Source organism: Labrus bergylta, chromosome 16, assembly GCF_963930695.1.
Source record: "Labrus bergylta chromosome 16, fLabBer1.1, whole genome shotgun sequence".
Classification (NCBI taxonomy): Eukaryota; Metazoa; Chordata; class Actinopteri; order Labriformes; family Labridae; genus Labrus; species Labrus bergylta.
The window spans coordinates 4775479-4798188 of record NC_089210.1 but is presented as its reverse complement, the minus strand read 5'-3'; the positions used below and the strand labels follow the sequence as shown (position 1 = coordinate 4798188).

The 22710-nt window shown below is 41.3% G+C and overlaps 1 protein-coding gene across 2 annotated transcripts; it reads left to right on the top strand.

The window, feature by feature from the left end:
* The first annotated feature begins 7422 nt into the window (after window positions 1-7422).
* Window positions 7423-10457, top strand: LOC136183093 (uncharacterized). Of its 2 annotated transcripts, none has more exons than XM_065965104.1 (2): window positions 7423-7666; window positions 8543-10457. In XM_065965104.1, exons 1-2 carry the CDS (start codon window positions 7597-7599, stop codon window positions 9505-9507), a joined length of 1035 nt encoding a protein of 344 aa, XP_065821176.1. In that variant the 5' UTR covers window positions 7423-7596; the 3' UTR covers window positions 9508-10457. The 2 variants fall into 2 exon arrangements, with proteins under 2 accessions (XP_065821176.1, XP_065821175.1); XM_065965103.1 differs by lacking the exon at window positions 7423-7666 and adding an exon at window positions 7756-8095.
* The last annotated feature ends 12253 nt before the right edge of the window (window positions 10458-22710 follow it).

The window sequence follows — 22710 nt, the reverse complement described above, 5'->3', positions numbered from 1 at the left end:
TATTGCTTTATAGCATTCATGTGTTGTTATATTATGACATAATGTCTTCACATCTGTAGTGTTATGTGGTTTTGAGTTACAATGGATGCCTTAAGTCTGAAATCTTCTGCAGTCCATTCATCCACTACGCTGAGCTAACAGCTAACTGTAAAGGGTGGGATCTGTCTATCTGTCTTCCTGTCTGTCATATGTAACTCAATAACATTTGACTCGATCCACTGCATCCTTAGCAAGCCTTTTGCTGTGGACCTCAGGAAGTGTAGTTTTAAATGTAGTACCATTTGGGCAGATGGTTACATGTCCAGGTGAGGAAGAAACCAATGTGGGCTTATCTCAAAACCTCATCTTAAAACATAAACAAATTATTTAAAAAACATAAAAAATACAAACTTAATATTACAAATCAAATACATATTAGCCTACTATTTAGTCAATTCACCTTTTTCATCCATTGCCAGAGCACTTTATAGGTAATTCTATAGGCTACTTTTTTATAAGAACAGTAAGTGAATCTCGTTTAACAAGCCTTCAGTCTAATCTCTGAAAAGTCTTTACCAAGTCTTTGGAAATAGTCACATAGCTCCTTATGGAAAACGTTGAAAGTAGGCTCTTTAGATATTTACTCTTGTGAATAAAACTTTCCCAAGCAGTATTCTAGCCTACATAAATGGCCAAATCATACTTTGGTCTTCCTCAAAATCACTAAAAATTATCCTATCTAGCTTAGTAACCATGGATTCAAATACACCAAAATACAGCGGCACGTTCGATCCGCGTCCTGCCAGTAAGACGTAGGGGACCCCCAAAGGGCCCCACTGTCAGGACAGGCTCCAATAAGAGTGTTTGAGCTCCCCACTCTCCTCTTTAGGAGCTGGATCTCTATCTTTCTCTCCCTCTTTCTCTCTATCGCTCTTTCTTTTCCTCTCAAATCAATAAGCTCTGACTCATAGTGCAGTTTATTAACTGCTACACAAAATAAGTTCCATTTAGCTGGTTCATGAAATTCAGCAGTTAACTTCAATTATTTTCTTATACTTACTTATGCTTCTTTTTTTTTCTTTTTTAAAGAAGGCTTTTTGTGCCTTTGATGGAGAGAGAGGACAGTGGATAGAGTTGGAAATCAGGGAGAGAGAGAGAGCGGGGAATAATAATAATAATAATAATAATAACTTTATTTATATAGCACCTTTTAAAAACACAGGTTTACAAAGTGCTTTGTCAAACAGCAAGAACAAAGCAAACTAAACCAAACACAGAAAAACATTAACAACAGTAAGAATATAACAGATGCAAAATACCAAAAATAATTCAAAACAATTCAACAGAAAAGAACCCAAAGTGCACGATACACAACCAGACATATATAACCCAACCATCATAAGAACCATCATAAGAACCATCATAAGAACCCAGGAACACAAGAACCCAACAACATGAGCTGAGACCAAGAGGACCAAAGATTTAAAAAGATGTAAGAAACTAAGAGATAAAAGCAAATAAAAAGCAATGAGAAGGTAAGCGCAGTAAAAGAAATAAAAACAAGTGGTTAAAGGATCAAAAAAACCCAAAACTATAATATTAATAAAAATAAAAATTAACTATAAATACGAAACATAAATAGACAAAGTAAGTAAGATAAGAAATGACCAAGTTAAAACACAAGAGGAGATTAAGATATGAGCATAAATACGAGATAAGACCATAAATAAAAGACAGTAAGAAGTAGAAGAAGATAAAAATAGTAAAACCAGTAAGAGAAGACATTAAGAAGAAGACATCACATAAAAGCAAGTCTGTAAAAGTATGTTTTAAGAAGGGATTTAAAAGAATTGAGGGAATCTGCAAGTCTTATCTCCTCAGGGAGGTCGTTCCAAAGTCGAGGGGCCCTGACTGAAAAGGCCCGGTCACCTTTAGTTTTAAGTATCGACTTTGGAACGACCAGGAGGCTCCCACCCGAGGATCTAAGACTGCAGGCTGGCTCATATGGTGTCAGTAACTCTGTTATATAGCTTGGAGCCAGCCCCGTCCGTGCTTTAAAAGTAATGAGTAAAATCTTAAAATCGATTCTAGAACGTACAGGAAGCCAGTGTAATGAAGCTAAAATTGGAGTGATGTGATGTCGTCTGTTACAACCAGTAAGAAGCCTAGCTGCTGCATTTTGGACCAGCTGGAGGCGAGACAGTGACTTATTTGTGATTCCGGAAAAGAGGGAGTTACAGTAGTCAAGTCGGGAGAAGATGAGGGCGTGGATGATCTTTTCAAGGTCTCGTTGGGTTAGGATTGTTTTAATTTTGGAGATGGTGCGTAGATGGAAGAAGCTTGATCGGACAACTGTTTTGATATGGGATTCAAAGGTGAGATTGCAATCGAATGTTACTCCTAGATTTCTGGCGGTGGGTTGGACATTGGTGAATAAGGGACCGAGGATGCTCTTTGAGATATGAGTGGTGTTTGGCGGGTTGAATACTATGATTTCAGATTTAGAATTGTTCAGTTGGAGAAAGTTTTGCGCCATCCAGCAGTTGATATCGTTTAGGCAGTTTCTGACAGCAGCTAGGCTCCTAGGGTCCTCAGGTCTCAAAGGAAGGTATATCTGTGTGTCGTCTGCGTAGCAGTGAAAGGAGACATTGTGGCGTTCAATTATTTGGCCAAGAGGCAGCATATAAATGGAGAATAAAATGGGACCTAAAACCGAACCTTGCGGTACACCACAGGTAATGTTAGAGGTAGAGGAGGAGTAGTTACCGATGGTGACCGAGAAGGTTCTTTCTAAAAGATAAGAGTAAAACCAGCTAAGTGCAGTATCCTTTAAACCAACCCAATGTCTGAGACGATCAGTTAAAATTGTGTGATCAACAGTATCAAAAGCTGCGCTAAGATCTAAAAGAATTAAAATTGTGCCCTCCCCTCTATCTGTTGCTAAAAGAAGGTCATTGGTTACCTTGAGGAGGGCAGTCTCTGTGCTGTGACAAGCTCTGAAACCGGATTGGAATTTCTCAAAGAGGTTATTTTCAGTCATAAAAGATAAAAGTTGTGTTGAAACCACCTTTTCTAAAACTTTTGATAAAAATGGAAGTTTTGAGATTGGTCTAAAATTGTTAAAATCAGTGGGATCAAGGTTGGGTTTCTTTAAAAGTGGTTGGACCACAGCATGTTTAAAAGCAGAGGGGACTACACCTTCCGCCAAGGAACTATTAATAATGGATAAAATACTGGGTCCAACTGTGTTAAAAACCTCTTTGAGAAATGTTGTGGGAATAAAATCAAGGCTGCACGTAGCTGATTTCATATGGGTTAAAATTTCAGATAAAAAGGTGAAGGACACCGGCTCAAAACTGCTAAAATAACTGTTAAGTTCCCTGCTGGTGTCTAAAATACGGTCTGGGGGGATGATTTGTTGCCTAATGTCCTAAAATTCTGGGGTTAGAATGATTGGCTAAAATCAGATTAGAATAAAATGCTGCTCTTGCGTCCTTAACTTCCTTTTGGTATTGTATCATTGAATCTCTCCATATTTCATAAAATACATGCAAGCCTGTTTTTTTCCATTTTCGTTCTTTCCTTCTGCAGTCTCTTTTTAGATCCTGAGTCAGTTCGTTTAGCCATGGCTGTGGGACTCTGTTAGGTTTTTTGTCTTTATAGGGAGCAACAGAGTCCAGCACAGTTTGACAGGTGAGATTAAAAGAGGAGACCAGCTCCTCTGTGTTAAAATGTTGGTAAAAGGCAGTTGAAGAGACAGAAATAAAAAGCTCCTTAAACTTGCTAGCAGACGTAGAGTTAAAAACCCTGCTGTGGACAGGTGCCTTGCTAATAAAAGGTGGCTGAGATAGAACCACTCTGAATAAAACCAGTTTGTGGTCTGACACACAGATATCCTTTGTCTCAAAGTTGTTAGGGCAGAGACCGCTGTATAAAACAAGATCAAGTGTGTGGCCCTTAGAGTGAGTGGGTTCCTGTATTGCCTGAGTAAGGTTAAAAGATTCTAGACTATCCATAAAATCACCCGCAAGGGACTGAGAGGGGCAACAGACATGTATGTTAAAATCACCTAAAACAAGGATTTTATCATACTTAGAAATAAAATGTGATAGAAACTCTGAAAACTCTGCAATAAAAACATTGTTAGGTCTGGGTGGTCTGTAGATGATTAAAATTAGCACAGGATCTTTTAAGTTAACAATAAAACCAAGATGCTCAAATGATGTAAAATGAGTGTGAATAATTGGAGAGCATTTAAAATCTTTTCTATGAATAACAGCAACCCCCCCTTCCGGCCTGACATCCTGGGCTGATGAAGGTGAGTGAAATCAGGGGGGGTTGCTTCAATCAGAGGACTGCAATCTCCCATGGTCAACCAGGTCTCAGTGACAATAAAAAAGTCAAGATTATTATGATTTATAAAATCAAGGCAGATAAAAGATTTATTATTAAGGGATCTGATATTTAAAAGACCAAAGTTAGCTGAAGTGCAATTAAAGGTTGGTTGTGGAAGAGGTTGGAGGCGTACTTGGGTGAGATTGGAGTGGTTACAGTAATTGACAGGTGACAGATGTTGATGAGACAGTCTACAGGTGACGTGTACAGGGATAGTGAATTCAGTGCTGTGGTCTGTGACAGTAGAGAGTGTATGACAGTTATTGGAGGACAGAGAAGAAGGAGAAAAAGAGTGACACCAGGTGTGAGGAGTGGGGGAGGGGCTTGCTGTGAGTAGATTGTTCTGAGGTGAAACAGGTGAGAGGGGATTGGAAGTGGGTGTGTGCTCAGATGGATGTCATACAGGTGTTAAGGACTGGACAGCGTGCTGGATATTAGCGGACAATATCGGACATGCAGGAAAGGAGCCACAGGTTGGTTTCAACCTGGGCTGCCTGCTTGGAGGATGTGGCGCTCCACCTCGTTATCACTTTAGCTCCTCTTTCCATATATTATATTATCAAATAATTAAAGATTTTTGCATTTGAGGTAGACTAATGCTCAGTATTTTTTCTGTGAGTAGGTCTATTACTGCTATAAGTATTGGGATTTTATGATATTTTGACCTTGAACAAAAAAAAGGTCCAAATAAAGAAAATGAATCATCTTGAGTAAATTCAGTTTTTCACAAATATTATTATTTCTGCAGTCTTGTCTTTCTTCTATCCTGAAAAGCCTCAGTGTGCATCAACAACTGGTGCAGACATTTGAGCACAGTGACACACATGGAGGAGAACTCTGTTGTTTCTAAGACAGAAGAGCAAACACACAGTAAAAGAGGTGCAGACAGGTCCACAGATTCTACTTTTTGGTACCCATGAATAGACAGCAGGTGCTTGAGTGTTTTACTGTCCTTTTCATTTGTAACAATCACTGTTACCATAGCAACATATATTTCAAACAGAATTAGATATTGATGTGAAAGAAGCAAATGAGTGTTTTTATGACTTTAATTAAGTTACACAATAGTACACAAATAAATGTTATCAAACCTTCATCTCGCTTTGCGCGTGCGCAGAGTGCAGCCGGGTTTAAGTTTTGTAGTTTTGGATTGGGTGTGTGCATCTTGATGAATAGACGATCTGGTAACGTTGTATCTCCATTCATACAAAACGGGAGTGTTATCAGGAGTGTCATGGGCTTATTGTAGCCTATTTACAATTCAACATAAGAGACCTATTTGTTATTTTATTTATAATGATCCTATCTAGCTTAGTAACCATGGATTCAAATACACCAAAATACAGCGGCACGTTCGATCCGCGCTGTTCCTTTAATGACGTCATTGAGTACGTCATACAACTCTCAAACCGAGGTTATAGATAGGACCCGTGTGAGCAGTCAGAGTACCACTTCCAAAGAGGAGATGTGGAGCTCTATCACCTGGCTAGATCCAGGTTGAGGCCCTAAGTGTCAGGTAGAGTCACCAGCATGGTCTGTATAGACCAAGGCTCGCCAAGAGCCAGGTGCTGGTGGATCTATACTGGCACCGTCCTGCCAGTAAGACGTAGGGGACCCCCAAAGGTCCCCACTGTCAGGACAGGCTTCAATAAGAGTGTTTGAGCTCCCCACTCTCCTCTTTTGGAGCTGGATCTCTATCTTTCTCTCCCTCTTTCTCTCTATCACTCTTTCTTTCCCTCTCAAATCAATAAGCTCTGACTCATAGTGCAGACCCGTGTGAGCTGTCAGAGTACCACTCCCAAAGAGGAGAAGTGGAGCTCAAACACCTGGTTAGATCAGGTTCAGTGTCAGGTAGAGTCACCTCTATACTGGCACTGTCCTGTCAGTAGAAGGCGTAAGAGGGGACCCAGGTGGTCTCCTCTTTACGAGAAAGATATATATATATATATATATATATAAATATATATATATATATATATATTGGGGCTCTTGCGCCTTTTATGGAGAGAGAGGTCAGTGGATGGAGTTGGAAATCAGGGAGAGAGAGATTAGGGAATGACATGTTCCTTTAATGATGTCATTGAATACGTCATACAACTCTCAAACCGAGGTTTTAAAGAGTAACTAAACCCTAAACCACTTTTTTCAACTCTAGACCTCTGTATTTGAGTATTAAGTAATGTTCTGGATCAACTCAAGTCCAAATCTCGACATTTGAGTACAAAGTATTGAAATTCTAAATATTGTGTTATAAATGTGCATAGTGACTGCTCTTCCGTTTGAAAACATTCTCTGTGGAGTGAATGCCTACGTCAGCAAAACTATAAAATCCTCGTCACTTGACAAACAAACAACTTAAACACCTTTAAGTTACTGAATGGCACAAAGAGATACAAAGCAGCTTGAGGAAAAATTTTTACACCTGTGAGGATGATACAAATTAAAGGTCATGGTGTTGTGATTACAGATGTAGACTAAAACTAAAGGGCTTCAGTAACCTACATATTATCATGGTAACCACGACACGCTAAAACTTGAGCTTTGAGGTCCCGGGGGGTTATCATGCAAACAGATGAGGCTGGTATAACATGAAGATATTCAAGACAGGCTCTGGCTCTATCATGATCCTATCACACTGATGCACAAAGGACCGTAGACGCGTTGTCATGCCAACAGAGGCTAAAACTACAAGGTCCAATGTAACGGAGTTAAAATGCACTTTATTTTTGAGTACAGTTTACAATTTATACTTGAGATTTCATTTATAATTTATTTCTGTTAAGTATTTGTGAATTTTATCTTAACGAGTTATGTATATTTACTGTTATTTTATCAAATTTATGTTTCCTTTGAGTTCCTTTGAGTGTTTTTTTTTGGCACTTTGCGGCTTCTGTACCTCCTGGGTTACCGTAGCTCCTTCCATCTGTCCCTCAGTGCCGTTTTGCATTGCTGAGGGTGAGTTGTATGTAAAAACGTTGCTGCATCATTACCTTATTTACTGTGGAAAATAAGTGATTTAAGTTGTAAAGTTCAGTTTATTTTATAAACTGATAGTAATACGATGTTAATCAGTCATTTTGTTTAGGTTTTGAGAGTTTTATATCACTTTGGAGACTGTTTTAATGTAGCGGTTTTGGCGCGAATTGTGTGATATCCTACAGCGCCTGTGTCACGTGATTGACGTGCCGCAGATATTCTCAGTTAAAATAATATTTATTTTGCATGTGTAGGAGCAGAGGTGCAGAAAACGAATGTCCAGAAGGCACATTGAATGTTCTTTTGTCTTCTGCAGGTATGTTTTTCCTTGTATTTTCATACTTTCTGTTTCGTTTCACAGCCGCATGTTGTCGTTTATTTTGTCCACTAGGTGTCACTGTTTCACCATTTGGTTTACTGTTTCTCATGTTTTTTTAATGAGATTTATTGTTAATATACACTGTAAAACCGAAGTTTTTCAGCCATTTGTAGCAGCTCTTGGTTATAAATATTTACATATAGTTAAAATATTGAAATGATGATTGTAATATATTTCTATGTAATATAAATGTGTTTTGAGCTCACACAGTGCCGTTTTGCATTGCTGAGGGAGCAGAGGTGCAGAAAACAAATGTCCAGAAGGCACATTGAATGTTCTTTTGTCTTCTGCAGAAAATAAAAGCTGGAAAACAGTCAAAGTCTGGTTTTCTTCACTCCCCTGACCACATCCGTTACACCAAGAACAGTAGGTTATATCAGACTAACATTCAGAGGCTAAACATGAAGGCTTAAAGCCAAGGTCATGTTCATGGTACCAAGATGATAAACCAAAACTTAAAACTCACAGGTTCATATTTTATATTATTTTAGTTAAGTTAACAAACTAAGGCTATAGTTTGAAGGTGTCAGGACATGTTATCATGCTAACAGGTTCAATGCAACAGTATTATACTGAGGCCAAAGCTAAAGAGGGGGGAAGGGGAGGTTAAATCATTTATTACACTCATGACATTAAACAATAAAAGTCCTAGAATGGAAAAGATCTCCGGATTTTTACAAATGTAATTCTATCAGGTGATCTCAGTCAGTGTCTTACTCGTCATGTAGGCTACATCAATATGCTAAATGCAGCTACAATGCCCAGGTATATCAGGATGTCAGTGTTCACTCTATATTTATTTGTGTGTTGCAGTGATGAACAGAAATTTTCAACTTTCATCTGAAAACAAGACGATGGGTGATGTGTGGAGACGTATGCAGGAGCTGTTCAGGGAGCATGAGAAGGCCGAACTGGACCGTTTTGTGAAAAAGCTAAAGGATGGTCCAGATCTAGGAGTTGAGAAGCACTTAGTGATGTACACCAGTCAGTCGTCTACAGACAACCTCAGACAACATTACGAAACCAGGAAAATGCAAGCGGCCGACTGCGCTGCAGACTGGATTAAGAACCTGGCAGAGAAGCTGGCCGCATTCACTAAGTCTGCTGCTATAGCTGGACTTGGAGCACTGGCCATCGCCATCATCATTGACATGGTTTCATTCAGTCCGCCTGAGGAGAGCATTAAAGAGGCTCTGCGATCAGTGTTAGCAGAGGAGAAGACCTCCGAGGTCTGGGATCTGATCGACGAGTGTTTGAAGAGATTCACAATGCACTTTGAGAACAGAAACAAGCTGAGGAGCGACCTTGAGCGGATCGAAAGCCAGCTGAGTCTCGCTCTCACCAAGTTGAAGAACTCCATGGTGAGCGACGGGCACATGTCGAATCAGTCTTTAAAGGTGTGGGTGAATGGAGCAGCCTTCCACATCGAGATGCTGATTCACCTGGAGAGACTCGGAGAGAATCAAACCTGCAACCCGATACAGAGTCTCATCACAGTGTACCAAAGAGATCTGGACACACTTTTTGAAAAACACAAGGAAATGGTAAAGGGAAAGACAAACAGACTCGATTTACTTGACCCTTTTATCAAGGTTATGCAGGTTGAAGATTCAAAGTATTATTTTCTGGATTTAGGTGTCGACTACGAGAAATACTTTGAGGCATATTATGATCACAGGTACCACAGACAGAAGCTTAATATTCAGGAGTATTTCAGTGATTTAGGACAGAATCTGCCACAGCTGGTTCGTCTTACAGGCTCCTTCAGTGTCAACTGAGAGCTCAACCAACAGAAAAAAAACACATTGAGTTGAACCAAACTGTGACAGGACACACGCTGTGGTAATGAAGCCTGGTCATGGTCCCAAGACATTTTACTCGATCTTCTTGTTGATGTCTCTACCTTCACTGGACTCTGTATCAGTATTTGGACTTTGATTTATCAAATTGCATTTCAATTTGATTCCTGATCATTTCTATTGTGACTCATCGTGCCCCTGATGATCTTTTCAATCAAGCTCTCGTGATCTGTTGTATGATTTGACTCACTTAAATCTTCCATCGTCTTGAGGATTTTTTCTCTGTTCCATAGCTCTTTCGATTTGGACTTCTTTGGATCTGATGTGTTGTTTTTGACTGATTTGTTTTCTAGTTGGACATGCCAGTTCTTTGATAATGTTTAAAGTAAGCTAATCATTTGGACGACTCAGTTCTTCGGCCTCAATCTCAAGGATGTCCTTAAAATTGGGGCGGCAGTAGCTCAGTCTGTAGGGACTCGGGTTGGAAACCGGAGGGTCGCCTGTCCAAGTCACGATGCGGACCAAACATGGAAGTTGGTCTGGTAGCTGGAGAGGTGCCAGATCACTTCCTGAGCACTGCTGAGGTGCCCTTGAGCAAGGCACCAAACCCCCTCCCCACCACCAGCTCAGGAGCGCCCGCTGTGGGCCGCTCCGTCACTCTGACATCTCTCCATTAGTGCATGTCCATAGGATCCTGTTTGTGCATGTGTGTATATATTTCAGCCTATGTGTGTGTTGCATGACTTACAGAGTGTAAAAACAGAACTTTCCCCTTGCGGGGATCAATAAAAGTAAAATCTTAATCTTAAATCTTAAAATGTAATGGGTTATTAAGACTCTCTTGTTATATCTGTGTTTGAAATTTCAGTTTTAAAATGTGACATATTATGTGCGATAATAAATGAATCTGCCAAATTCTCTGATTCAGACCTGCATCTGTCAGTATAATGTAAATCCTGTCTTCTTTTTTAACCTTTTATTTAAACCCTCACTCTTCCATTTTCCCTTCTTTTCGTCTCTCTCTGCAGATCCATGTGAAGTGGGTTTTTTTGTGAAGTGGGTTTTTTTGTGATTACTGATATAACACACATATATATCTGACATTTTTCTTGGATCATTTCATATCCTGTTAGAACAGGAAGCTGTGAAATATCCAATTTAACACAAAGCAGAATGTAACAGTTTCCTTAGAAGAATTTGACCGAGATTTAAAATCTCAAACATTATTTTTGGGTTAGGATAGTTTGATGCAGGTGTCAGTGTCTTGTGGTGCAGTTGACCAGCAGGGGGCAGCATCAGACTTTCTGTGTTGCACATTATATTTGAGAGGTTTATAGACTTAAAGGTATCATAAACAAGATTATAGTTTGGGTTCAAGTTCATCAACACCTGCTCAGCAGTCTTTTGGGTGAAAGAGGAAATGTTTTGGGTTTTTTTGGCAGGAAGTCCAGAAGGTTGACTTCTCCCACTTGATCTTTGTGTTGATCTTTTTTTAACTTTCATTTTCTTGGATCAGTTTTAAGCTGATAGGAAAGCTTCCCCAGAGTTTAATTGGACCTGGGGTCACATCGGGACAAATCTTTCTGAGCTGAAGTGAATCTTTTTTTAAGAAACGTTTAGCCACTGATCAGATCAGATACTTATTTGTAGCGTGTTGTAAAATGTATATTGCTTTATAGCATTCATGTGTTGTTATATTATGACATAATGTCTTCACATCTGTAGTGTTATGTGGTTTTGAGTTACAATGGATGCCTTAAGTCTGAAATCTTCTGCAGTCCATTCATCCACTACGCTGAGCTAACAGCTAACTGTAAAGGGTGGGATCTGTCTATCTGTCTTCCTGTCTGTCATATGTAACTCAATAACATTTGACTCAATCCACTGCATCCTTAGCAAGCCTTTTGCTGTGGACCTCAGGAAGTGTAGTTTTAAATGTAGTACCATTTGGGCAGATGGTTACATGTCCAGGTGAGGAAGAAACCAATGTGGGCTTATCTCAAAACCTCATCTTAAAACATAAACAAATTATTTAAAAAACATAAAAATACAAAAAGAATATTACAAATCAAATACATATTAGCCTACTATTTAGTCTATTCACCTTTTTCATCCATTGCCAGAGCACTTTATAGGTAATTCTATAGGCTACTTTTTTATAAGAACAGTAAGTGAATCTCGTTTAACAAGCCTTCAGTCTAATCTCTGAAAAGTCTTTACCAAGTCTTTGGAAATAGTCACATAGCTCCTTATAGAAAACGTTGAAAGTAGGCTCTTCAGATATTTACTCTTGTGAATAAAACTTTCCCAAGCAGTATTCTAGCCTACATAAATGGCCAAATCATACTTTGGTCTTCCTCAAAATCACTAAAAATGATCCTATCTAGCTTAGTAACCATGGATTCAAATACACCAAAATACAGCGGCACGTTCGATCCGCGCTGTTCCTTTAATGACGTCATTGAGTACGTCATACAACTCTCAAACCGAGGTTATAGATAGGACCCGTGTGAGCAGTCAGAGTACCACTTCCAAAGAGGAGATGTGGAGCTCTATCACCTGGCTAGATCCAGGTTGAGGCCCTAAGTGTCAGGTAGAGTCACCAGCATGGTCTGTATAGACCAAGGCTCGCCAAGAGCCAGGTGCTGGTGGATCTATACTGGCACCGTCCTGCCAGTAAGACGTAGGGGACCCCCAAAGGTCCCCACTGTCAGGACAGGCTTCAATAAGAGTGTTTGAGCTCCCCACTCTCCTCTTTTGGAGCTGGATCTCTATCTTTCTCTCCCTCTCTCTCTCTATCACTCTTTCTTTTCCTCTCAAATCAATAAGCTCTGACTCATAGTGCAGTTTATTAACTGCTACACAAAATAAGTTTCATTTAGCTGGTTCATGAAATTCAGCATTTAACTTCAATTATTTTCTTATACTTACTTATGCTTCTTTTTTTTTCTTTTTTAAAGAAGGCTTTTTGTGCCTTTGATGGAGAGAGAGGACAGTGGATAGAGTTGGAAATCAGAGAGAGAGAGAGAGAGAGAGAGAGAGAGAGAGTGGGGAATGACATGCAGGAAAGGAGCCACAGGTTGGTTTCAACCTGGGCTGCCCGCTTGGAGGATGTGGCGCTCCACCTCGTTATCACTTTAACTCCTCTTTCCATATATTATATTATCAAATAATTAAAGATTTTTGCATTTGAGGTAGACTAATGCTCAGTATTTTTTCTGTGAGTAGGTCTATTACTGCTATAAGTATTGGGATTTTATGATATTTTGACCTTGAACAAAAAAAAGGTCCAAATAAAGAAAATAAATCATCTTGAGTAAATTCAGTTTTTCACAAATATTATTATTTCTGCAGTCTTGTCTTTCTTCTATCCTGAAAAGCCTCAGTGTGCATCAACAACTGGTGCAGACATTTGAGCACAGTGACACACATGGAGGAGAACTCTGTTGTTTCTAAGACAGAAGAGCAAACACACAGTAAAAGAGGTGCAGACAGGTCCACAGATTCTACTTTTTGGTACCCATGAATAGACAGCAGGTGCTTGAGTGTTTTACTGTCCTTTTCATCAGTAACAATCACTGTTACCATAGCAACATATATTTCAAACAGAATTAGATATTGATGTGAAAGAAGCAAATGAGTGTTTTTATGACTTTAATTAAGTTACACAATAGTACACAAATAAATGTTATCAAACCGTCTTCTCGCTTTGCGCGTGCGCAGAGTGCAGCCGGGTTTAAGTTTTGTAGTTTTGGATTGGGTGTGTGCATCTTGATGAATAAACGATCTGGTAACGTTGTATCTCCATTCATACAAAACGGGAGTGTTATCAGGAGTGTCATGGGCTTATTGTAGCCTATTTACAATTCAACATAAGAGACCTATTTGTTATTTTATTTATAATGATCCTATCTAGCTTAGTAACCATGGATTCAAATACACCAAAATACAGCGGCACGTTCGATCCGCGCTGTTCCTTTAATGACGTCATTGAGGACGTCATACAACTCTCAAACCGAGGTTATAGATAGGACCCGTGTGAGCAGTCAGAGTACCACTTCCAAAGAGGAGATGTGGAGCTCTATCACCTGGCTAGATCCAGGTTGAGGCCCTAAGTGTCAGGTAGAGTCACCAGCATGGTCTGTATAGACCAAGGCTCGCCAAGAGCCAGGTGCTGGTGGATCTATACTGGCACCGTCCTGCCAGTAAGACGTAGGGGACCCCCAAAGGTCCCCACTGTCAGGACAGGCTTCAATAAGAGTGTCTGAGCTCCCCACTCTCCTCTTTTGGAGCTGGATCTCTATCTTTCTCTCCCTCTTTCTCTCTATCACTCTTTCTTTTCCTCTCAAATCAATAAGCTCTGACTCATAGTGCAGACCCGTGTGAGCTGTCAGAGTACCACTCCCAAAGAGGAGAAGTGGAGCTCAAACACCTGGTTAGATCCAGGTTCAGTGTCAGGTAGAGTCACCTCTATACTGGCACTGTCCTGTCAGTAGAAGGCGTAAGAGGGGACCCAGGTGGTCTCCTCTTTACGAGAAAGGAGGGACCTCCTGGGTCCCGTCTTATCCCGTAAAGGGGGGCCCAGGAAGGTCCCACACTGGCAGGATAGGTTCTAACAGGAGTGTTTGAGCTCCCCACTCTCCTCTTTTGGAGCTGGATCTCTATCTTTCTCTCCCTCTTTCTCTCTATCACTCTTTCTTTTCCTCTCAAATCAATAAGCTCTGACTCATAGTGCAGTTTTGCTACACAAAATAAGTTCCATTTAGCTGGTTCATGAAATTCAGCATTTAACTTCAATTATTTTCTTATACTTACTTATGCTTCTTTTTTTTTCTTTTTTAAAGAAGGCTTTTTGTGCCTTTGATGGAGAGAGAGGACAGTGGATAGAGTTGGAAATCAGAGAGAGAGAGAGAGAGCGGGGAATGACATGCAGGAAGGGAGCCACATGTCACGTGTTTACTTCATTGTATTTTTACTGACATTCTCAGTATCATGCTTCTGATGTTTGTTTTTTTTTGTTTAATTTTATATTCCCCCCCTCAACTGCTAATCTATCACTTCACCCTCCAGCCCATCTCAAACATTATTTTTGGGTTTGGATATCTTGATGCAGGTGTCAGTGTCTTTTGACCAGTGCAGTATAACAGTTGACCAGCAGGGGGCGGCATCAGACTTTCTGTTTCTGTGTGGTTTTGAGTTACAATGGATGCCTTAAGTCTGAAATCTTCTGCAGTCCATTCATCCACTACGCTGAGCTAACAGCTAACTGTAAAGGGTGGGATCTGTCTATCTGTCTTCCTGTCTGTCATATGTAACTCAATAACATTTGACTCGATCCACTGCATCCTTAGCAAGCCTTTTGCTGTGGACCTCAGGAAGTGTAGTTTTAAATGTAGTACCATTTGGGCAGATGGTGGCACCATAAGTTATTCTGTTCTTACCCCCTCCAAGAAGGCCCTTCTGCACTGGCTTTATTTTAGAAAAAGAGGTTACATGCACTACTGTTGTAAACTCTATTCATGGTGGTTGTAACATTACTGATTGTAAGTCCACCTCAAAATTGGGATTTAAGTGTGGCTGTTCGGCACTGGTGGTGAGCAAAAAGATGTCAGGAGGCAGAAGTCAATGCAAAATGAAGTGATTGATTTATTAACCAAAAATAGCACCAAACAAAAGTCCCGGGTAACCTAATAAAACAAGATTACGTAAACCAAACGAAACCACAGCCTCACAGCAAGCTGCCACTAACCAAACAACCACCTTTCCCCCCCCCCAGACTCTGGCTTTATACAAGAAAACCCCAACTGGCCTCACTTTGTCTGATTAAGCTCAGGTGATTTCACTCAGCCTAATCACTCTGCAGGCCAGTGCAGGGAAGGTGGGGGCAGGTGAAAGGTATGGGACAACCTTTTCACATTTCCCCCTCCCCTGAAAGCTCGCCATCAGGATGGCGAGACAGGAAGTCGGCCACAACATTGTCCCTTCCAGGTCGATAATGGACCCTGAATCTGTAAGGCTGCATCTCAAGAGCCCATCTTGAAATGCGGTTGTTTGAGTCTTTCATTTTATGAAGCCACTGCAGGCCTCTGTGATCTGTCTCCAGAATAAAGTCTCTGCCTAGCAGATAGTATTTAAAGGTCTCTAACGCCCACTTGATGGCCAGACACTCCAGCTCAATAGCCGAGTACCTTGTCTCTCTTGGCCACAATTTCCGGCTGGCATAAGCAACCGGCTTCTGGGCAGTCCCTTCACCCTGAAGCAGGACAGCCCCCAGACCCACCCCTGAGGCATCAGTTTGCACGACGAAGGGTTGGCTGAAGTCTGGGCTCTGCAATACTGGATCATCACAGAGTGCCCCCTTCAGGTCAAGGAAAGCCAGTTCATGCTTTCCTTCCCATGGCAGTTGATTAGGGCTGGACTTCCTGGTAAGGTCAGTTAAAGGAGCTGCTCGTGTGGCAAATTGGGGAACAAAGCGTCGATACCACCCAGCCAGGCCAAGAAAAGACCTCAGCTCCTTCTTGGTACCGGGACGTGGACAATCCTTCACTGCCTGCACCTTGTCCTGTTGAGGCCGTATCACACCACGGCCCAGCAAATAGCCCAGGTACTTTGCTTCTGGTTGGGCTAGGGAACACTTTTTGGGCTGAACTGTCAGACCGGCCTGCTTGAGCCTCTGTAGAATTTCTCCCAGATGCCGCAGGTGATCCTCCCATGTCAGACTGAAAATGACAATGTCATCTAGGTAAGCAGCTGAGAAGGATTCTGTCCTCTCCAAGACTCTGTCCATGAGTCGCTGAAACGTGGCTGGGGCCCCATGCAGACCAAAGGGCATGACCGTAAACTGGAAAAGGCCTTGGGAAGTTCTGAAAGCAGTGTACTGCCGGGCCTTTGGAGCCAGCGGCACCTGCCAATACCCCTTGCATAGATCGAGTGTGCTGATGTACTGGGCCTGTCCAACACGCTCAATAAGGTCATCCAGCCTTGGGGTGGGATAGGCATCAAACTTTGACTGAGCATTAAGTTTACGAAAGTCAATGCAAAATCTAATAGTGCTATCTTTTTAAAGTACTAGCACTACAGGACTGCTCCACTCACTGTGAGATTTTTCAATTACACCCAGTGTCATCATTAACTCCAGCTCCTTCTTCAGGGCTGGCAGCAACCTCTCTGGAATCCGGTACATTTTCTCGCAGACAGGAGAAGGATCTTCCAGGATAATGTTATGTTCCACTATGTTGGTGTAACCTGGTTTGTCTTTAAGCAACTCTGGAGGAACAATGGCTAGCAGCTCACTCTGCATTTGTGGGGTGAGATGAGCAAGGTCCAACTGAATTTGAGTCTCATCTTGATTTGGCAAAAACTGATCAGTTTGGTCCTCCTCCGTCTTTACAGCTCTGACCAGAAGCTGCTGGCTAGACTGACTGGGCTTTGGTACCCATTCTTTAAGGAGATTGACGTGATAAGTCTGCTTCTTCCGACGACGTTGGGGCATGTCAAGTTCATAAGTCGCAGGACCCATCTTCCTCAGAACTTTAAAAGGCCCCTGCCACTTGGCTAGCAGCTTGTTGTCTGTGGTTGGTAGAAGCAGCAGGACCTCTTGCCCCGGCTGGAAAACTCTGACCTTTGTCTTTTTGTCAAACATCTCTTTTTGTCTCTTCTGGGCTTGCTCCATATTAGCCTGAACCCTGGTTGCCATCTGCTCCATCTTTTCCCTCATTTTAAGGACGTACTGGAGGACAGGTACTGGCTTCAAACCACTGGATGGCTCCCAGGTGTCTCTTAGCACATCAAGAGGTCCTCTCACTCGCCTTCCATACAGGAGTTCAAAGGGCGAATAGCCGGTTGAGGCCTGAGGGACTTCCCTGTAAGAGAAAAGCAGATACGGCAGCCAACAGTCCCAGTCTTTTCCATCTTCAGCCACAAACTTCCTCAACATCGCCTTCAGTGTCTGATTGTATCTCTCCACTAACCCGTCAGTCTGGGGGTGGTAAGCGGTGGTCTTAATACTTTTAACCCCCAACAAGCTATACACCTGCTTTAATGTCTGAGATAGAAAAGCAGCACCCTGGTCTGTCACTATCTCCCTGGGAATGCCTACTCTGGAAAACAGCTGTAAGAGAATAGGTGCCATGGCCCTTGCTGTAATTCGCTTCAGCGGGAAAGCTTCAGGATAGCGGGTGGCATAGTCACATATTACCAGTATGTATCTATAGCCTGACCTAGACCTTTCAAGAGGCCCTACAATGTCCATACCTATCCTAGAAAATGAAACATCAATTATCGGCATGGGCAGCAGTGGAAACTGCTGTACTTTCTTGCAACTGGACAATTGACACTCATGACACGTTTTACACAACATTTGAACATCAGTGTACAAACCAGCCCAAAAGAATTTACAGGAAATACGGTCCAATGTTTTAACACTGCCCAAATGACCTGCCCAAGGTATGCTGTGGCCCAACATCAATACCTTGTCCCTCAAGCTTTCTGGCACTACAAGCTGCTCGGCTGCCCCCCTTTCTGGCTGATGGTACAGTAACCCCTTGTGCATCAGAAAACTCTCCCTCGTTAAGGAGGGGGATACCCCCATGCTCACACCATCTATCTCAGTGACCTTGCTGAAGGCACTTTGTAACGTGTTGTCTTCCCTCTGAAGCTGGCTTAAATCCCCAGGAACATCCCACCACTGCCACCAAATGTAACATTACTGATTGTAAGTCCACCTCAAAATTGGGATTTAAGTGTGGCTGTTCGGCACTGGTGGTGAGCAAAGAGATGTCAGGAGGCAGAAGTCAATGCAAAATGAAGTGATTGATTTATTAACCAAAAATAGCACCAAACAAAAGTCCCGGGTAACCTAAAAAAACAAGATTACGTAAACCAAACGAAACCACAGCCTCACAGCAAGCTGCCACTAACCAAACAACCACCTTTCCCCCCCCCCAGACTCTGGCTTTATACAAGAAAACCCCAACTGGCCTCACTTTGTCTGATTAAGCTCAGGTGATTTCACTCAGCCTAATCACTCTGTTTCTAAGACAGAAGAGCAAACACACAGTAAAAGAGGTGCAGACAGGTCCACAGATTCTACTTTTTGGTACCCATGAATAGACAGCAGGTGCTTGAGTGTTTTACTGTCCTTTTCATTAGTAACAATCACTGTTACCATAGCAACATATATTTCAAACAGAATTAGATATTGATGTGAAAGAAGCAAATGAGTGTTTTTATGACTTTAATTAAGTTACACAATAGTACACAAATAAATGTTATCAAACCTTCTTCTCGCTTTGCGCGTGCGCAGAGTGCAGCCGGGTTTAAGTTTTGTAGTTTTGGATTGGGTGTGTGCGTCTTGATGAATAGACGATCTGGTAACGTTGTATCTCCATTCATACAAAACGGGAGTGTTATCAGGAGTGTCATGGGCTTATTGTAGCCTATTTACAATTCAACATAAGAGACCTATTTGTTATTTTATTTATAATGATCCTATCTAGCTTAGTAACCATGGATTCAAATACACCAAAATACAGCGGCACGTTCGATCCGCGCTGTTCCTTTAATGACGTCATTGAGTACGTCATACAACTCTCAAACCGAGGTTATAGATAGGACCCGTGTGAGCAGTCAGAGTACCACTTCCAAAGAGGAGATGTGGAGCTCTATCACCTGGCTAGATCCAGGTTGAGGCCCTAAGTGTCAGGTAGAGTCACCAGCATGGTCTGTATAGACCAAGGCTCGCCAAGAGCCAGGTGCTGGTGGATCTATACTGGCACCGTCCTGCCAGTAAGACGTAGGGGACCCCCAAAGGTCCCCACTGTCAGGACAGGCTTCAATAAGAGTGTTTGAGCTCCCCACTCTCCTCTTTAGGAGCTGGATCTCTATCTTTCTCTCCCTCTTTCTCTCTATCACTCTTTCTTTTCCTCTCAAATCAATAAGCTCTGACTCATAGTGCAGTGTGAGCTGTCAGAGTACCACTCCCAAAGAGGAGAAGTGGAGCTCAAACACCTGGTTAGATCAGGTTCAGTGTCAGGTAGAGTCACCTCTATACTGGCACTGTCCTGTCAGTAGAAGGCGTAAGAGGGGACCCAGGTGGTCTCCTCTTTACGAGAAAGAGATATATACATATATATATATATATATATATATATATATATATATATATATATATATATATATATATATATTTCTATATTGGGGCTCTTGCGCCTTTTATGGAGAGAGAGGTCAGTGGATAGAGTTGGAAATCAGGGAGAGAGAGATTAGGGAATGACATGTTCCTTTAATGATGTCATTGAATACGTCATACAACTCTCAAACCGAGGTTTTAAAGAGTAACTAAACCCTAAACCACTTTTTTCAACTCTAAACCTCTGTATTTGAGTATTAAGTAATGTTCTGGATCAACTCAAGTCCAAATCTCGACATTTGAGTACAAAGTATTGAAATTCTAAATATTGTGTTATAAATGTGCATAGTGACTGCTCTTCCGTTTGAAAACATTCTCTGTGGAGTGAATGCCTACGTCAGCAAAACTATAAAATCCTCGTCACTTGACAAACAAACAACTTAAACACCTTTAAGTTACTGAATGGCACAAAGAGATACAAAGCAGCTTGAGGAATCATTTTTAGACCTGTGAGGATGATACAAATTAAAGGTCATGGTGTTGTGATTACAGATGTAGACTAAAACTAAAGGGCTTCAGTAACCTACATATTATCATGGTAACCACGACACGCTAAAACTTGAGCTTTGAGGTCCCGGGGGGTTATCATGCAAACAGATGAGGCTGGTATAACATGAAGATATTCAAGACAGGCTCTGGCTCTATCATGATCCTATCACACTGATGCACAAAGGACCGTAGACGCGTTGTCATGCCAACAGAGGCTAAAACTACAAGGTCCAAGAACAGTAGGCTATATCAGACTAACATTCAGAGGCTAAACATGAAGGCTTAAAGCCAAGGTCATGTTCATGGTACCAAGATGATAAACCAAAACTTAAAACTCACAGGTTCATATTTTATATTATTTTAGTTAAGTTAACAAACTAAGGCTATAGTTTGAAGGTGTCAGGACATGTTATCATGCTAACAGGTTCAATGCAACAGTATTATACTGAGGCCAAAGCTAAAGAGGGGGGAAGGGGAGGTTAAATCATTTATTACACTCATGACATTAAACAATAAAAGTCCTAGAATGGAAAAGATCTCCGGATTTTTACAAATGTAATTCTATCAGGTGATCTCAGTCAGTGTCTTACTCGTCATGTAGGCTACATCAATATGCTAAATGCAGCTACAATGCCCAGGTATATCAGGATGTCAGTGTTCACTCTATATTTATTTGTGTGTTGCAGTGATAAACAGAAATTTTCAACTTTCATCTGAAAACAAGACGATGGGTGATGTGTTGAGCCGTGAGGAGCATGAGAAGGCCGAACTGGACCGTTTTGTGGAAAGTCTAAAGGATGGTCCAGATCTAGGAGTTGACAAGCACTTAGTGATGTACACCAGTCAGTCGTCTACAGACAACCTCAGACAACATTACAAAACCAGGAAAATGCAAGCGGCCGACTGCGCTGCAGACTGGATTAAGAACCTGGCAGAGAAGCTGGCCGCATTCACTAAGTCTGCTGATATAGCTGGACTTGGAGCACTGGCCATCGCCATCATCATTGACATGGTTTCATTCAGTCCGCCTGAGGAGAGCATTGAAGAGGCTCTGCGATCAGTGTTAGCAGAGGAGAAGACCTCCGAGGTCTGGGATCTGATCGACGAGTGTTTGAAGAGATTCACAATGCACTTTGAGAACAGAAACAAGCTGAGGAGCGACTTTGAGCGGATCGAAAGCCAGCTGAGTCTCGCTCTCACCAAGTTGAAGAACTCCATGGTGAGGGATGGGCACATTTTTTTTTAAATTATTATTATTATTATTATTATTATTATTTTTAATTCAGGTCTAATTACAGATTTTTTTCCTCAACTGTTTTTAGGTTCTTGCTTTAAATTACACATATATTTTTTATCCCTGCATGGGTTATGTACATTTCTTGTATAAGTCTATTTTAATTGCACAGTTTTAAGTTTGATTCATCTAGGGGTATTCTTTAAATCTTTTTTTAATATATATGTATGTGAGGGGGGGCGTCAGTTTTGTAGTTTAATTTGTAACAAATGTTTCATGTCATGTCTTTGTAACCTGCTACTGGATGCTTTGAATTTCCCTCTGGATCAATAAAGTATCTATCTATCTATCTATCTATCTATCTATCTATCATCTATCTATCTATCTATCTATCTATCTATCTATAGGGTTGTGTGAATCAAGTAGACCTAAGTCAATAGAAACACACTTTATACTTAATTAAAAAAAATGATCTTATATACAAATAACATCGCAATTTATCACGCTGTGTTTTGTGAAATTGTAATGGATCCTTTGCATTAGCAACAATTAGGCCTGCTGTTACCATAGCAACATGTAGACCTATTGCAAACATAAAGGTTCTGAATGATAGATTGAAGTGACATTTGTAAAAGAAGTTGACTTTGACAAAACGCTTGTTTTTAATGACTTAAAGTGCGATATACACTCCTCCAAATCAATACAGGCTTACACTGACGACTCAGACAGCGCGTTCGATCCGCGCTGTTCCTTTAATGACGTCATTGAATACGTCATACAACTCTCAAACCGAGGTTATGAATAGGACCCGTGTGAACAGTCAGAGTACCACTTCCAAAGAGGAAATGTGGAGCTCGCCGAGAGCCAGGTGCTGGTGGATCTCTACTGGCACCGTCATGCCAGTTGGGGACCCCCAAAGGTCCCCACTGTCAGGACAGGCTCCAGAGTGTTTGAGCTCTTGTCCTCTTTAGGAGCTGGATTTCTATCTTTCTCTCCCTCTCTCTCTCTATCGCTCTTTCTTTTCCTCTCAAATCAATAAGCTCTGACTCATAGTGCAGTTTATTAACTGCTACACAAATTAAGTTCCATTTAGCTGGTTCATGAAATTCAGCATTTAACTTCAATTATTTTCTTTTACTTACTTATGCTTCTTTTTTTTATGTATATATATTTATTTTGGGGCTTTTTCTGCCTTTGATGGAGAGATAGGACGGTGGATAGAGTTGGAAATCAGGGAGAGAGAGATTAGGGAATGACATGTGGGAAAGGA

Excerpts from the sequence above, each read along its gene's own strand:
- LOC136183093 (XM_065965103.1), top strand. The coding sequence starts at position 8,002 with ATGTTCTTTTGTCTTCTGCAGAAAATAAAAGCTGGAAAACAGTCAAAG. Across the intron at positions 8,096-8,542 it reads CATCCGTTACACCAAGAACA|TGATGAACAGAAATTTTCAA; the intron begins GTAGGTTATATC and ends TGTGTGTTGCAG.